Raw genomic sequence first — 18927 nt, 5'->3', positions numbered from 1 at the left:
CTGTTAATGTGCTATATTACACTTATAGATTTGCATATGTTGAACCACCCCTGCATCCCTGAGATGAAGCCCACTTGATCATGGTGAATGATGTTCCTCATATGTTTTTGGATTTGGTTTACCATTTTTTTATTGAGGATTTTTTGCATTGATGTTCATTAAGGAGATTGGCCTATAGTTCTCCTTTTTGGATGTGTCTTTTGCTGGTTGGGATGAGTGTAATACTGGCTTCATAAAATGAGTCAGGCAGTGTTCCTTCCCTTTCTACTTTGTGGAACAGTTTAAGGAGGGTTGGTATTGGTTATTCTTTAAAGGTCTGATAGAATTCAGCACAGAATCCATCAGGTCCTGGACTTGTCTTTTTTGGGAGACTCTTGATTGCTGCTTCAATTTCATTTCATGTTATAGATCTATTTAGGTAGTTAATATGCTCTTTGTTCAATTTTGGATGGTCATAAGTATCTAGAAATTTGTCCATTTCTTCAAGATTTTCAAATTAATTGGAATTATGGTTCTCAAAGTAGGCTCGGGTGATCCCTTGATTTCCGTGGTGTTTGTTATTATCTCCCCTTTTGCATTTCTGATTTTACTGATTTGGGCTTTTTCTCTCCTCATTTTAGTCAGATTTGCCAGGGGTCTGTCAATATTGTTTATTTTTTCAAAGAACCAGATTTTTATTTCTTAATTGTATTTTTTTTCTCTATTTCATTAATTTTGGCCCTTATTTTTATTATTCTCTCTTTCAGCTTGTTTTGGGTTTTCCTTATTCTTGTTTTTCTAAGAGTTTAAGATGTAGCATTAGGTCATTTATTTAAGATCTTTCTGTCCTTCTAATAGCTGCACTCATGGCTATAAACTTTCCTCTTAGGACTGCCTTTACTGTGTCCCATTGGTTCTGGTATGTTATGTTTTCATTTTCATTAACTTCCAGGAACCTTTTAATTTCCTGTTTTATTTCATCAATGACCCACTGATCATTGAGCAATGTGTTCAGCTTCCAATTGTTTGTGTATTTTCTGCTGTTATTTTTGTTGTTGAGTTCTAGTTTTAATGCACTGTGATCAGATAGAATGCAGAGGATTATTTCTATTTTCTTATATTTGCTGAGGCTTGCTTTGTGCCTTAAGACATGACCAATTTTGAAGAAAATTCCATGGTCTGCTGAGAAGAATGTATATTGTGCAGAAGTTGGATGAACAATTCTGTAGACATCAGCTAGGTCCATTTGATCTATGGTATGATTTAGTTCTAGAATTTCTTTAATGATTTTTTGTTTGGGTTATCTATGTATTGGTGATAGGGTGTATTAAAGTCTTCACTACCACTGTGTTGGAGTCTATATGTGCTTTTAAGCCCTTCTGAGTATGTTTGGGTGCACTGACATTGAGTTCATATAAGTTGAAAATTGTTATTTCCTTTTGGTGTATTTCTCCTTTTATTAGTATGGAGTGTCCTTCTTTATCTCATTTGATCAATGTAAGCTTGAAGTCTACTTTGGCTGAGATAAGTATTCCTACTCCTGCCTATTTTAGGGGGCCGTTGGCTTGGTAAATCTTCTTCCATCCTTTCACACTAAGCCAGTGTTTATTTCTGTCAATGACATGGGTCTCCTGTAAACAACAGATTGTTGGATCTTCCTTTTTAATCCACTTTGGCAAATGATGTCTTTTGATGGAGGATTGAGTCCATTGACATTCAGTGTTAATATTGATAGGTATGTGAGGATTCCTGTCATTTAGTTGTTTTTGTTGTTTAAGGGTTTGATTGTATGCAGCTGAATCAATGTTTCTCTCTGATTCCTTGTAGGACAAAAAGTTTTAAAGGCTAATTAATACTGTTATATCTTAACATGAAATGATCACTTTAGTAAGACTTGAAAAATCAACCAGACATAATCACAGCCAAGTGATTCTTGGAACTAGATTAATAAAAATGAGAATGAAAGCTTAATCTGACATCCAGGGCTGTTCTTCAACATATGAATCATGCTGATATATCATGTTTTAAAAAGAATTGTCTGCATGTTGTATTGAGATCAGCTCATGGGAGGCTGTTTAGAATCAGGAAAACTTTAAAGTCCACTGTAATAATTCTAGGAAATATGTTAGCCAAGACAAAAATATCTTGTGAACATGATGAAAAATCATCAAATTCTGGATACATTGAGAAGGCAGGCCAAGCAGGATTTCCTGAAGGACTGATTGTAGGCATAAGCGAAAGACATCAGGTATTGCCTCCTGGGTTTTAGCCTGAAAAGTGGGAAGAATGTAGTCAACACTCACTAAAAGAAGAAAGGCTGTGGATGCAGTAGAACAAGAAGAAAATGTCATGTGCTTGTTTAAAGAATATCATGTGTGTAAGTCCAAATTGAACATTAAATATGATAAATGTGCAGATGAATATACAAGTCTTATATTTACAGAAATCTGAACTAAAATGTGTAGAGTTATTAGCATGAATGGTTTTGAAATCAGGTGTCTGGATAAAATCAGCAAGAGTGTAGATAATAAGATGTTGAGTTCTCACTCAGTATTACAGTCTGTCACTGTGCAGGGATGACATGATAATGTGGCCTCTATTCTTTGTGTCTATATGTAGAAGTGAGCACACAGCTTTCTACCTGGTCACACAGTTGCCATTCTCTATCCAGTTGTCATTTTAGTACCTACCTATTTATTCATATGAATATAAAATACACATCTTGATCATTCCTCCATTCATCTTATTAATCTGACTATATGTGTCCAGTATCCCATCTCCACTGTTATCCATAGCCCCACTGGAAGCCCTGCTCACCCTGCTCTCCCTGCTCAGTCTCTGATCCCCACTCTCATCCACTCCCACTTATCCATTCAGGATTTCATAGCTCATGTCACACCCTCACCACATGGATGCCCCACAATACTGCTTGGTTCTTATATTTCTTTTCTTTTCTCTTTTTCTTTCTTTCTTTCCTTCTATTTTTTTGTGGTACTGAGGTTTGAACTCAAGGCTTCATGCTTGTTAAGCAGTCACTCTACCACTTGAGCCATGCCTCCAGTCCTTCTTTCTTATTATTTTTGATTTTTACTCAAGCTTGCTTGGTCCACGATCCTCCTATTTTAGCCATCCCACCATAGCTGAGATGACAAGAGCACCACCACAGCTAGCTTTTTCCTTTGCGATAGGTTCTTGGGAAACTTTATTTCTTTATTTTTGCCTAGGCTGGCCTGGAACCATGATAATCCTGATCTCAACCTCTCAAGTAGCTAGAATTATAGGTGTGAGCCACTGGCACCCAGCTGGGTTCTAGTATTTCATATGAGGCATCCTCCACACATGGGTGGTTTCCTCTCTCAACTTGGATTGAATCACCCATTATATGGATATCCTTTTCACCCTGCTATGACACCCCATACCGTATTTCCCCTCTGCAAGGATATTTTCCTTATTTCTCTTGTATTCTGTCAGTTGTGAAAGTTGTTAAATGTCTATTATGTGCATTTTACTACATTTTTGTTAAAGCCAATCTATACATTGCTTCAATTTCTTAATTTTGTGTACAAAATTTTAATCTCATATCACATATAAAAAATACCTACCTTCAAAGTTATGTCAAAATTGTACAAAATAACCTGAAAAGTATCCTATAGGTTGGCATGTTTAATCCTCATATAAATTTAGAAAGAGGTGTTTTTTCCTCATTATGTGAGAAATTTCTTAGAAATTAGAGATTTTCACACAAATATAAATAATGATTTATTTTAATGCTCATGTATCTTCTATAACAGGCATTTAAACAATAGTAGTTGAATAAGTGCTTATAGCTTTCATATTTACATTTGCCTGAAACAAAAACCTTGATCAAATTGAGAATAATCTCAACCCGATTTAGCTTTCTCATCTCCTGCTGTCTACAACCTTATTTATAAAACTCAGAGAAACAAAATCAGATTGACCATTTGCACCAAATGTACATTATTTTGAGTAATGAGCTCTGCTGCAGATGAAGCAATGCAGTTCATCCACATGTCTCATTCCAAAGGCATGATAATGAATACCACAAATAGCAGCATAGTCAGCTGACTCATCTAATGGCTAAGGTAAAGATGCTTAAAATTGTGATCACCAATATTTGTTCTCCTACCATAGAGTCTTTTCATGTGAAACTATTTTCTCTTCACTTCTGCAGAATGCAACAAATTAGATGATCACTGTGGGAAATAGCCAATTATGGAACCATTCTCAAATCTGAAGGGTAAATGTAAACACTCTTAAGTAATGTCTTATGCTGACTGTGAAGGGGAGTTGTAAGATGTGTAGTAATTCCTTCTCTAACTTTTGCCACTTGATGTTAGCCTTAGATTCCAACATTTTAGGTAGTAGACTAAAACAGTGTGAGAACATTTGTCCTTTGAACATTCCATGACCCTTCAATGTCACCACAGATTCAACATTTTCTCAGCAATATGAGTCCTATATCATGACAGCTTTATCTATAGTACTCAACTAACTTCAAAATACTAAGTTCAGAAGTAAGGAAATGTCTATTCATATTTTGGTAAGTGGTTTGTGTGTGGTGATACAACTCTGATGTGTAACTTGCATTCCAGATTTTCTCTGGTAATCCAGGTTCAAACTACAGCCTGCAAGACATTGGCTGAAATCAGCCTTGCTTCATTTCCTCTCTTTCCCTGCCCTTCCTCCACCACCACCCCACCACAAGTTTTTCTTGGGAGAAATTGCTTTGCATTTAAGTTATTTTCTTGCAGTTTGTCTGGAGAATTCAATCTTAAAAATGAGCTATGCCCATTTTTCCTAAGTTGCTAGATTTTAAAAAATCACCTAGAGTATTTGCTAAAAATTCCTATAAGTCCCTATAATAAACTATATTGAAAATATTAAGAAATGAAAAGAGAAGAGGAAGAAAGAGGGAGGGTGACCGTTTGTGGGAGAGATAAATGACTATGATAATATATACTATGACAATTTTGTGCACATTTCTAGCCATTTCAAGCCAATCTGCTTTGTTATGTAATTGAAATTAGGTTTGGCATGCGTTCAAGAGAACTAATAAAGCTTGAAGTATTGAGGGTTTGTGGTTGCCAGATGCAAGAATTTACAAATTCAAAGTAGGATAAAATAGCTCTCAGGATAAAGGATGAAAGTGGCTTAAGAAGTGAATGCTGTAATGTTTGCTTCTATTTCTGCCCTCACTGCTGCACAAATATGTGGGATTATGGCATGTGAGGAAGACCATTCTTACAGGAGATTCCTGGTTTGGTTTTAGGTCTTTCAAAATTTGTCTCTGCTTACAGATGAAAAGAGGTAATACATGGTGTCAAAGCTGTTTTGAGGTTCTAAGTGTCTATAAGTGTCTTCTTCTGCAGTATTTTAATAATAGTAGGTTTTGAGTCAATTCTGTCAAGGAAAAGAGCAGACAGTTATCAAAATCTAGTATCACTCTAAGAACCTCCAAATTGACTTTAAGGTCTTTTATGCTACTGTCTGTGAACCCAGATCATAGATTCTGGGCTAAAAATAGTCAAAGAAAGAAAATAATGTAGTCAGATTATTAAAGACAGTATTGATGGCATACAACATAGTAGAAATAATGCAGCAATATCCATAATCTATTAAAGTAAATAAATAAATCTCCTAATTCAGAATTCTATATAGAGCAAAAATATTAAAGAATGAGGTGAAACTGGGTGTCATGGTGGCACATACCTATAATCTCAGCTAACTCTCGAGTCTGAGGCAGGAGGATTTCAAGTTCAAGAACAACCTGGGCAACATGGTGAGAGTCTGCCAAAAAAAAACCTCTGAATGTGAAATGGGAATTTTTCAGACAAAACTCAAAAAGAATCATCACGAGTAGTGCTATACTTTTTGTTGTTGTTATGTTGAGGAATGTCTTGCTATGTGCCCCAGGTTGACCTCGAACTTGTGATCTTTCTGCCTCTGTTTAGGACTACACTTAATGAAATAATTTTTCCAATGGTTAGAAAATTATATCGAAGGAGAACATGAATGAGAAAAAAAAGAAAAGTATTAGAAAGTATTAAACATGGGAGTGAACAAAATAGACTTTTTTCTCATTGTTTAATGATAATTATCTGAGTCACCGGCACCCAGAAGGCTTGGGAAGACACGGACCAGGTGAGATTCACGGTACGCGGTACTCCCACAGACAAACCTGGGCCAGAGCAGCATAGCCCCCTGGACAGACCAACCTCCACTTGGGGAGAAAAAGAGAAACTGAGTAATAAGCAATAAGAGCAATAAAGACACGTGGGAAAGAGGGTGGGGCACACTGAGCGCCCAAGATTGGGGGAAGGGAACCCTTCCTGGGATAGTAAATAAAAAAGCCAGCCTGGCCGGAGAGCCTCTGGCGGGAGCGGGGGTGCATGTCCAGCAACCAGGAGCGGGAAAGCTTGTGAGAGTGGCAGAGGGAGAGAAACTCCACAGGAGAGGAGGGAAGACCCACTTCCCACATGAACTGTAAATAAACACGCAGGACTGACAACACAGGTGCAGTGTCACTTTTCCTAAATCCTTGGAAAGGGGAAAGCTTGTAGCAGAGGCTCATGCACAGGAGAAATCTGAGCAAACAAAGCCTGCAAGGCAGGTGAGTGCTAAGCTCACTCCTGAGATCTGCATAAATAACGCCTCCAGCAACAGCAGGCTGACAGCAGCTGGCAGGCAAGCCACAGCCGCAGATACCATTCTCAGAACTGTCTCCAGAGTCTTTTTTTTTCTTTGTCTCCCTACCTTTGATGAGAGAACAACCAAATTACACCTGCAAGCTGAAAAACTTACTGAAACTGTATTGCATTTGAACTTGGGACACTTGGTTGGGTTTTTTTTGTGCCTGTGTGTGTAGTATTGTTCTATTTTATGAGTCCCCTAGATGAGACAACTACAGAACAACATCTGAGGCACCATCTCCAGGATTGGAGACTGAAACGGACACCCAAATTATTAAGACTGAAACTTCATTGCATTTGAAATTGGCAGTTTTTTGGTTTTTTGGTTTTTGGGGGTTTTTTCAATTTTCTATTTTTTCATTTTATCTTAATAAATTTTTATATAGAGATTTTTCTTTCATTCACTTATTTTTTATTTTTATCCCTACCTTAATTTTTTTTATTTTTGGTTTTCAATCCTCTCTCTGTCTCTCTAATGTCTGTTCAGCTTACTGTCAATTAGGACACTAAAGCTCCCTGTTTGTACCATTGAAACTTTCTAGTCTGATACCTTGTTCTGTTTTCTCCTTCCAGTCTGTGTATTTGTTTTTCCCATTTCTTTAACTTCTTGCTTTCTATCTCAGCTCACCCTTCCATTCTAAATATGACCATTGTTATTATTACAAGCTAGAAAATACTTAATTGCACACAGTACAGGGACAGTAACAACACCAAAGACAATGATGGGAAGACAGAAAAAACAGGGAAACCAGTTTTCTCACAGCAAAAAATTAGTACAGGAACCAGAGGGGAATGAAAAAAACAGGTGCTCAGATCCAGACTCCAACAAAATGAAGATAAACTATGCCAAAGGACCCAATGAATCCCACAAGAATAATTTAAAAGAAGACATACTACAGGTATGCAATGAGAATTTTATAGAGATAATACTGGATAGCATCAACCAAAATATACAGGAGACACTCAAGAAATTCCAAGACAACAAAAATAGAGAATTTGAAAAAGCAAAAGAAGAAATAAAGGAAACCATAGAAGCACAGTATAAACACCAAAGTGAAAGAGAGAACACAATGAATAAACAGATAAATGAACTCAGGACAAAAATAGATGTCATTAAAGAGGAAACCAGCCAGGATATGGAAAACCTCAGAAAAAAGAATGAAACAGAACTGCAAAACAAAATGGAAGGCCAATACAGCAGAATAGAACAAACAGAAGACAGAATCTCAGAACTTGAAGATGAAGTGGTAATTAAAGGGCAAACCAAAGAACTATTAATTAAACAACTCAAGACCTGTGAAAAGAAAATTCAAGAACTCACCGACTCCATCAAAAGACCAAACTTGAGAATCATGGGCATCAAGGAAGGATAAGAGCTGGAAGCAAAGGGTATGCGTAATATATTTAACAAAATCATAACAGAAAATTTCCCAAATCTAGAGAAAGATATCCCCATACAGATGCAAGAGGCCTCCAGGACACCAAAGAGACCAGATCAAAATAGAACCACCCCCAAAATATCATCATTAAAACAACAAGTTCAGAAACTAAGGAAAGAATATTGAAGGCTGTAAGAGAGAAAAAACAAATAACATACAAAGGTAAACCCATCAAAATCACAGCAGACATCTCAACAGAAACATTAAAAGCAAAAAGAGCTTGGGGTGATATCTTCCAGGCACTGAATGAATTTAACTTCAACCCCAGGATACTCTACCCAGCAAAACTATCATTCAAAATAGATGGAGCAATAAAAGTCTTCCATGATAAGCAGAAACTAAAACAATATGTGACCACAAAGCCACCACAACAAAAGATTCTGCAAGGGATTCTGCATGCAGAAAGTGAAACCCAACTTAACCATGAATAGACAGGCAGCACCAAACCACAGGAAAAGAAAAAGCAAGACAGTAGAGAGTAACGCCAACTTAGGTACACACAATCAAACCTTCAAACAACCAAGACAACAAATGACAGGAATCACCACATACCTATCAGTACTAACGCTTAATGTTAACAGACTTATTTCATCCATCAAAAGGCACCGCTTGACAAAATGGATTAAAAAGGAAGATCCAACAATTTGTTGCTTACAGGAGACCCATCTAACCGACAGAAATAAGCATAGGCTAAGGATGAAAGGCTGGAAGAAGATTGACCAAGACAAGGGCCCCCAAAAAAAGGCAGGAGTAGTAATACTTATCTCTAACAAAGTAGACTTCAACCTACATTGATCAAACAAGATTAAGAAGGACATTCCATACTATTAAAGGGGAAATAGACCAAAAGGAAATAATAATTATCAACCTGTATGCACCCAATGTCAACACACCCAATTTCATCAAACATACCCTGAAAGACCTAAAAGCACATATAAACACCAACACAGTGGTTGTGGGAAACTTTAACACCCCATTATCATCAATAGATAGGTCATCCAAACAAAAAATCAATAAAGAAATCCAAGATCTAAAATACGCAATAGATCAAATGGTCCTAGTTGATGTCTACAGAACATTTCATCCAACTTCTACACAATATACATTCTTCTCAGCAGCCCATGGAACCTTCTCCAAAATAGATCATAACCTAGGGCACAAAGCACGTCTCAGCAAATACAAGAAAATAGAAATTATACCGTGCATACTATCTGATCACAGTGCAGTAAAAGTAGAACTCAACAACAAAAGTAAAGATAAAAACCATGCAAACAGCTGGAAACTAAATAACTCATTACTTAATGAAGAATGGATCATCAATGAAATAAAAGAGGAAATTAAAAAGTTCCTGGAAGTCAATGAAAATGATAACACAATCTACCGGAACCTATGGGACACAGCTAAGGCAGTTGTGAGAGGAAAGTTTATAGCCATGAGTGCATATATTAAAAAGATTGAAAGATCCCAAATCAATGACCTAATGATACATCTCAAACTCCCAGAAAAACAATAACAAAAAAATCCCAAAACAAACAGAAGAAATAATAAAAATAAGAGCTGAAATCAATGAAATAGAACCCAAAAACACCATACAAAGAATTAATGAAACAAAAAGTTGGTTCTTTCAAAAAATAAACAAGATCGATAGACCCCTTGCAAACCTGACTAAAATGAGGAGAGAAAAAACCCAAATTAGTAGAATCAGGAATGCAAAAAGGGAGATAACAACAAACACCATGATAGTCCAGGATTACATCAGAGACTACTTCGAGAACGTATATTCAAATAAATTTGAAAATCTTAAAGAAATGGACAGATTTCTAGATACATATGACCATCCAAAACTGAACCAAGAGGAAATTAATCACCTGAAAAGATCTATAATACAAAATGAAATTGAAGCAGCAATCAAGAGTCTCCCCAAAAAGAAAAGTCCAGTACCAAATAGATTCTCTGCTGAATTCTATCAGACCTTTAAAGAAGAACTGATACCAACCCTCCTTAAGCTGTTCCATGAAATAGAAAGGGAAGGAAAACTGCCAAACACATTTTATGAAGCCAGTATTACACTTTTCCCAAAACCAGGCAAAGACACCTCCAAAAAGGAGAACTATAGGGCAATCTCCTTAATGAACATTGACGCAAAAATCCTCAACAAAATAATGCCAAACTGAATTCAACAACATATCAAAAAGATTATTCACCATGACCAAGTAGGCTTCATCCCAGGGATGCAGGTGGGGTTCAACATATGAAAATCAATAAATGTAATAAACCACATTAACAGAAGCAAAGACAAAAACCACTTGGGAAAAAGCCTTTGATAAGATCCAACACCATTTCATGATAAAAGCTCTAAGAAAACTAGGAATAGAAGGAAAGTACCTCAACATTATAAAAGCTATATATGACAAACCTACAGCCATTCCCTCTAAAATCAGGAACAAGACAAGGATGCCCACTATCTCCACTCCTATTCACCATAGTACTGGAATTCATAGCCAGAGCAATTAGGCAAGAAGAAAGAATAAAAAGAATACAAATAGGTAAAGAAACTGTCAAAATATCCCTGTTTGCTGATGATTTGATCCTATACCTTAAAGACCCAAAAAACTCTATACAGAAGCTTCTAGACATCATCAATAACTATAGCAAGGTAGCAGGATATAAAATCAACATAGAAAAATCATTAGCATTTCTATAAACTAACAATGAGCAAATGGAAAAAGAATGTATGAAAACAATTCCATTTACAATAGCCTCAAAAAAATTCAAACACCTAGGTGTAAACCTAACAAAAGATGTGAAAGATCACTACAAGAAAAACTATACACTTCTGAAGAAAGAGATTGAGGAAGACTATAGAAAGTGGAGAGATCTCCCATGCTCATGGATTGGTAGAATCAACATAGTAAAAATGATGATACTCCCAAAAGTAATCTACATGTTTAACAATTCCCATCAAAATTCCAATGACATTCATTAAAGAGATCAAAAAATCTATCATTAAATTTATATGGAAACACAAGAGGCCACAAATAGCCAAGGCAATACTCAGTCAAAAGAACAATGCAGGAGGTATCACAATACCTGACTTCAAACTATATTACAAAGCAATAACAATAAAAACAGCATGGTACTGGCACAAAAACAGACATGAAGACCAGTGGAATGGAATAGAGGACCCAGATATGAAGCCACACAACTATAACCAACTTGTCTTTGACAAAGGAGCTAAAAATACACAATGGAGAAATAGCAGCCTCTTCAACAAAAACTGCTGGGAAAACTGGTTAGCCGTCTGCAAAACACTGAAACTAGATTCATGTATATCACCCTATACTGAGATTAACTCAAAATGGATCAAGGATCTAATATAAGGCCACAAACTCTAAAGTTGATACAGGAAAGAGTAGGAAATACTCTGGAGTTAGTAGGTATAGGTAAGAACTTTCTCAACGAAACCCCAGCAGCACAGCAACTAAGAGATAGCATAGATAAATGGGACCTCATAAAACTAAAAAGCTTCTGTTCATCAAAAGAAATAGTCTCTAAACTGAAGAGGACACCCACAGAGTGGGAGAAAATATTTGCCAGCTACACATCAGACAAAGGACTGATAACCAGAATATATAGGGAACTTAAAAAACTAAATTCTCCCAAAACTGATGAACCAATAAAGAAATGGGCAAGTGAACTAAACAGAACTTTCTCAAAAGAAGAAATTCAAATGGCCAAAAAACACATGAAAAAATGCTCACCATCTCTAGCAATAAAGGAAATGCAAATTAAAACCACACTAAGATTCCACCTCACCCCTGTTAGAATAGCCATCATTAGCAACACCACCAACAACAGGTGTTGGCGAGGATGTGGGGAAAAAGGAACCCTCTTACACTGTTGGTGGGAATGTAAACTAGTACAACCACTCTGGGAAAAAATTTGGAGGCTACTTAAAAAGCTAGACATTGATCTACCATTTGATCCAGCAATACCACTCTTGGGGATATACCCAAAAGACTGTGACACAGGTTACTCCAGAGGCACCTGCACACCCATGTTTATTGTGGCACTATTCACAATAGCCAAGTTATGGAAACAGCCGAGATGCCCCACCACTGATGAATGGATCAAAAAAATGTGGTATCTATACACAATGCAATTTTATGCAGCCATGAAGAAGAATGAAATGTTATCATTCGCTGGTAAATGGATGGAATTGGAGAACATCATTCTGAGTGAGGTTAGCCTGGCCCAAAAGACCAAAAATCGTATGTTCTCCCTCATAGGTGGACATTAGATCAAGGGCAAACACAACAAGGGAATTGGACTTTGAGCACATGATAAAAGCTTTAGCACATAAGGAAGGGGTGAGGATAGGTAAGACACCTAAAAAATTAGCTAGCATTTGTTGCCCTTAACGCAGAGAAACTAAAGCAGATACCTTAAAAGCAACTGAGGCCAATAGGAAAAGGGGACCAGGAACTAGAGAAAAGGTGAGATCAAAAAGAATTAACCTAGAAGGTAACACACACACACAGGAAATTAATGTGAGTCAACTCCCTGTATAGCTATCCTTATCTCAACCAGCAAAAACCCTTGTTCCTTCCAATTATGGCTTATACTCTCTCTACAACAAAATTAGAAATAAGGGCAAAATAGTTTCTGCTGGGTATGGGGGGGTGGGGGGAGAAGGAGGGGGCATAGTGGGTGGTAAGGGAGGGGGTGGGGGCAGTGGGGAGAAATGACCCAAGCCTTGGATGCACATATGAATAAAAAAAAGATAATTATCTATAAAGCAAAAGCAATATCGAGGATTTGTGGGGTTTAAATAGGCATAGACATAAGGGCACTTTTGTTAATGAAAGACCATGTATACAACTGTGGCCTCACTAGGTTACAGTGGAACTAAACACTTCCTGTCTTCTAATGATATGGTAGCCATCCTATTCTATTGTGCAATGCATTATTTACATGTTTGTGGTAATCTGGTATAAACAAGCCTAATGTGCAATCAGCCATATAAGCAAATAGCAAATGAGATATGTACAGTACAAAATACTTGATGATTCTGTCATAATGAAATAATAATGGCTATGCTACTGCTTTATGTATATATTATACTTTTATCATTATTTTACAGTGTATTCATTCTTCTTGTGGGAAAAAAGTTAACCATGAAACAGTCTGAGGAAGGTCCTGGAGGAAGCTCCAAAGGCACTGTCATCACAGGAGATGACTGCTCCATGCATGTTATTGTATCACTGTTAGCGATGCTGATCCAGTGTAGGCCTGGCCCCAGATGTGTTTGGGTCTTTGTTTTAAACAAACAATTGAAAAAGTAAATGAATAAATAGAAAAAGATTACAGAATAATGATATAAAGAAAGTATTTTTGTACAGATATACAATGTGTCTGTGTTCTAAAACAAATGTTACTACACAAAAATCGAAAATAATTTATAAAGTTACAGTAAGCTAAGATTAATTTATTTTTGAAGAAAGAATTACTTTATAAGTTTGGTGTAGTGTAAGTGTACATAGTGCTGGTTTCACCAATATGCTTATAATACTTCTTTTGTGGCTTTTTTTTCTTTTTTTAAGAGGTACTGGGATTTGAACTCAGAGCCTTGTACTTGCCAGCCAAATGCTATACCACTTGAGCCATGCCTCAGTCTTGTTTACTTTTAGTTATTTTTCAGATATATCTTGCATTTTTTCTGAGGCTGGCTTCAGACTCTAATCCTCCTACCTATGCTTACCCCGTAGCTGGGATTACACACATGCACCAACCAGCCTGGATGTTGTGGCTTTCTTGAGGTTGATCCTGCTTCATTATCCGAAGTACCTTAGATCTTTAGACTTATATCTCCCATAGACTAGGAGAAATTTTAGTCATTTATCTCCTAAAATGTTTTGTCAATTCTCCCTTCTCTTTGTTCTTTCTTTGGTGTGGGGAGCAGATTATGAGAAGCCTATGAGAACTTGACATAAGCACAGCTGTGTCAAATAATCCGTAGGCTGTTTGGCATGGCCCCAGCCACAGAAGAGGAAGAGGACAAAATGCAGCACAGCTGCTTCTCCTAAGATGTTTAGTGCAGAGAAGTAGGAATGCAGGTTTCTCTTGTTACAGTGTCATGCCCTCCCCCAGAACTGTTGCTCCACCTCCTTGTTTGCCACTGTATATAAAAGTTTCACTGAAGGAGGACGGTGGATTGGTTGGCTGCCTGTGAGGGGCAGAAGCTACTGCCAGGGGAGGCTTGCCAGGGGATTGGTTGATGGGCTGGCTGCTGGCTGCTGGCTGCTTGTGAGGTGTGGCTGGTGCAGATGCTGCTGGCAGTAGCTGCTGTTGTGTCTGTGAGTCTAAGGACTGAGACTTTAGGAGAGATTATGCTAAAGAAAACATGGGACAGTGCAACTCTGAGCACCGAGACTTTAAGAGAGATTAGAGGAAACATGGGACAGTGCAAGTCTAAGGACCGAGACTTTAAAGAATAGAAAAGAAGTAAGGTTTTAAAGAATAGAGAAAAGAAGCAAAGTAAAAAGAAGAGAAGAGAAGTAAAAAAGCAACGAGGCTATTGTGTTTCTCCATATGAGGGTCCAGCACACCTGATCCCAACTTCCTGCATGTTTGTCTTCTATCTTTTGTCCCTTCTGTATCTCCAGTAGCCCCCACTTAGGTTTCTAGGAAAAGCTTGAGCTGGTTATAAGATTCTGGGATTTCACATACATGCATCTTGGATTGTCTAGTTGTTCCCATGACTCTTGGAGGGTTAATTAATTTTATACAAAGACTTATTCTTTATGATTCATAAATGATATTTACTATTGCTATGACTTTACTTTCATTGATCACTACTTCTACTTTCTACTCTACTATTAACTTCGTCCAATAAAACATTAATATCCTAAAAAAACTAAAATTTTACATATTGAATCTTTTGCCTCTACAAATGATATTTGGTGTTCTGTATCCATTTGATTTCAAATTATATTTCAATTTTCTTTTAAATACTTCAGCATTCACAACAGCTACTTAAGTTCCTAGTTCTTTAATTCCATTATTTCTGCCATGTCTCTGTCTTATTCTTTTAACTAGATTATGTTAGCTTCTTTGCATATCTTGAAAGCTTTTACTGCATGCCAAATATTATGAAATTTACTTTGTTCAGTGCTAGGGCTTGTTGTCTTCTTATAAAGAATCTCAGAATGTTGTACTTTGGGTAGAAAGCTAAGTTATCTGCAGATTAGTTTCATTCTTTATTAGACTTGTTAAAGGGAACTTTCAAGGCAAACCTAAAATAATTCTAATATAAAGATAGTTTAGCCACACAGATAAGATGGAATCCTAATTGTTCCTAGCTAAATACGCAAAAACAAGGTCTCTAAATCATGGGAAGAACTCAAATAGTACTCAGGACTATAGAATTTCTGATAATTTCTTGCCTTGTTCTCACTGGTGATTTTTATTTCCCCAGTATTCAATTTTGCTCTGCAAATATGTCATTGTTCTAAATATGATTAGAAGATACAAATACTAAACAGGAAAGAAAGAATGGAAAATTTTAGTGTTTGAGTGCATCAGTAGGAACTAATGATTTTATTAAATATAGATACAAAAATTAAGGTTGGCAGAGTTGCTCAAGTGGTAGAGCACCTGCCTAGCAAGTGTGAGGCCCAAATTCAAACCCTAGTACTGCAAAAAAAAAAAGAAATAGATAGTAAAACAGGCACATATGTACATATAAACATGGATATATTTCATAGCCTTAATTATTTGGAAGGCTTAGAAAGAATAACTGTAAAGAATGAGGTTTGGTTTGCAAATATACTGTCTTTTAAAAATATGCTGGTTTTTTTTTTTTTTTTGGTGGTTCTGGGGATAAAAGTTGGGCCTCATACTTGCCAGGCAGATACTCTCACTTTTCAGCCACACCAACAGACCTCTAAATATAATTTCTATTTAAAAATGTCAGGAATTTTACAGAAATGACAGTTTCCAAGAACTGTCATTAGAAAATACAAGATGAGCTTTCAATATGTTGTTTTACAAAAAGTAATGAAGTGCCCAAAGAATCATGAGTACATTTCAAAAGGACATTTTGTCTATTTCTTTTGTTGTTGTTTTTTGGTGGTGCTAGGAATCAAACTCAGGGCCTCATGCATGGAAGGCAAACCCAAGCAGTCAAAACCTGAGCTACATTCCTGTCCCCAACAGGAACTTGTTTATTTCTTGTTTGAGCAACACTAAAATTAGATCACACAAACTACTCATTATAATTGGATCTATGGGACACCATCCCTGGAGTTCCAAACTTTGTAATACTGTAAAATAGACTTGTAACTTTAATTTGTTGCATTAGTTGGAAATTTTTAAAAACAACAAATAGTTTAAATTGTCTTCCATTATCAACGGTGCTCCTTTGGAGGATGTTTCTGTGACACAGTTGCCAGGACAACTCTAGCAATATGAAAGATGTAACTCTCATGTGTCTCCCACCATGAGAATATTGTCACTATCTTCCTGTGTTTGAAAAAGAAACTCTGGCTTAATTCTAAATATTCAAATTTCTTAGTTAATTTATTTAGGCTGTAGAAATCTATACCATTTTCAGTCACTGGATTGCCCCAAAACACTTTGGCTGTATTTCTAGGAGCAGCAAAAGAAACTGTGAACTTTGAAGCAGAATTTTTCCTAATACGAAGACTATTTAGGGGAAGAAAATCAATTCAACAGTTTGAGGTAAATAAATGACATAGCTCTAAATCAGTTACAAGTGTAGTTTTGGACAAAGTGAGCAAAAGATTGTTCCTTTTTTTCTTCTCTAAAGATGTTTGCTAAAAATACCCTCCTTCCACTCCCCTAGACTTTGAAAAAAATGTCTTGAAACAAAAATAGCAATTTGAGGATTTATCTGCTGACTTGCTGTTTGAATTGTATTTATGACATGTTGTTCAAACATTTATTACTAAGAGACTAACCTTGGGAAGCATTTACACACAGACCACAAGTTCATATGAAGGGAAAAAATGCTAGAGAATATGAAGGGGTATTTTTTGTTTTAAATATAACATGCTATGTAATTCATCTATGTATATATAAATGAATATAATGATATGTTCCAGGCAAACTGGACATCTGTAACAGGTTTTTTCTTCTTGGGATTTTCCCACTATCCTAACGCTGAGGCCATCATATTTGTGCTATGTTTGCTGATGTACCTAATCGCCTTGCTGGGCAATACCATTCTGATCTCCATCACCATCTGGGATTCTCACCTGCACACCCCCATGTACTTCTTCCTCAGCAACCTCTCCTTTCTGGATATTTTCTACACCTCTTCTGCTTTCACTCCAATGCTGGAAAACTTTGTTTCAGGGGAAAACACCATCTCATTCTCAAGATGTGCTTCTCAGATGTACATCTCTCTTGCCATGGGCTCCACTGAGTGTGTGCTCCTTTCCATGATGGCCTATGACCGGTATGTGGCCATCTGCAACCCCCTGAGATACCCTCTCATCATGAACAAGAAGGTCTGTGCCCAGATTGCCGCTGGCTCCTGGGTGACAGGATGCCTCACTGCCCTGGTGGAAACTGTGCCTGTGCTTCAGCTGCCCCTCTGTGGAAATAGCATCATCAATCATTTCGCTTGTGAAATCCTGGCTGTCTTGAAAATGGCTTGTGTAGACACCTCCACGGTGCAGTTAATAATGCTTGTGATCAGCGTACTTCTTCTTCCCGTGCCAATTCTACTCATTTGTATCTCCTATGCTTTTATCCTCTCCAACATCCTCAGAATCAGCTCAAGGGAGGGTAGAAGCAAAGCCTTTTCAACATGTGCAGCCCATCTGACTGTGGTGGTTCTGTTCTATGGAACAGCTCTCTCCATGTACCTGAAGCCCTCAGCTGTAAATTCACAAGAAATAGATAAATTTATGGCTTTGGTATATGGTGGATTAACCCCCATGTTGAATCCTATTATCTATAGTCTAAGGAACAAAGACGTAAAAGCAGCTGTGAAAAAACAGCTAATTAGAAATCTTTTTAATACTATCTTAATTTCTATCACCAAATAATATTGAAATAAATACACTCATCCAATAATCTTCAACATTATCAGAAAATTCTGTATAATAGTTAATACAAACCAAAACACTGGGAAATATTCATTTGCTATAAAAGTCCACCATTATGTCCTATATCCTGATTTTTGTTAGAGGCAAAACTTTGTGCATTAGGATGAATCACTTACACAGAATTAATTTTGCTTCCAGGAAAGTAATTAGCACTTACCGTATATTGGTGTAACATCAAAATTGGACTCTCACCTCATATTTGGCTTACTATATGATGTCGATGTCCAAATGTGGCATGTCTCCCTGGACTCCATAGTCAGACTTTGTCTCAAAACAAAGATAAATATCACACACAAGGTCCCAGCCTGAGGAAAGCAACACTTGCAAGGAACAACTTAGTCAGGGTGAATGATCAAGGAAGGAAATATGTAGGAGGAATGAATTCCATGGGTATGAACTCGGCTGGTGATATGAAACTAAGTGCCATCAAAATACATGAGAACAATTTTCTTCTTTTTCAGATATCTGATGCTCAGGTCTATTAATTCAGAATCTCTCCAAAGATAGAGACTAGATATTTGTATTATGAATAAAATTAGCACAATTATTCTAATTTTTACTCTTACTTAAATACTTCACCATCAGACACAAGTGACAATAATGTGATATTGTTATTTGGTTGAAGAGGACATGGGAATGCTAAACTTATTATCCACCCACCCT

At 36.8% G+C, this 18927-nt stretch overlaps 1 protein-coding gene across 1 annotated transcript; it reads left to right on the top strand.

Annotated features, from left to right (window-relative positions):
• Positions 1–17244: 17244 nt before the first annotated feature.
• Or13f1 (olfactory receptor family 13 subfamily F member 1) lies at positions 17245–18204 on the top strand. Its single transcript, XM_074052634.1, has one exon. The coding sequence runs from the start codon at positions 17245–17247 to the stop codon at positions 18202–18204; it is 960 nt and encodes a 319-aa protein (XP_073908735.1).
• The last annotated feature ends 723 nt before the right edge of the window (positions 18205–18927 follow it).

This window comes from Castor canadensis, chromosome 13 (genome assembly GCF_047511655.1).
Source record: "Castor canadensis chromosome 13, mCasCan1.hap1v2, whole genome shotgun sequence".
NCBI classification, from domain to species: Eukaryota; Metazoa; Chordata; class Mammalia; order Rodentia; family Castoridae; genus Castor; species Castor canadensis.
This window is presented reverse-complemented; position numbering and strand designations above follow the sequence as displayed.

Coding starts and splice junctions, on each gene's coding strand:
- Or13f1 (XM_074052634.1), top strand. CDS start 17,245: ATGTTCCAGGCAAACTGGACATCTGTAACAGGTTTTTTCTTCTTGGGA.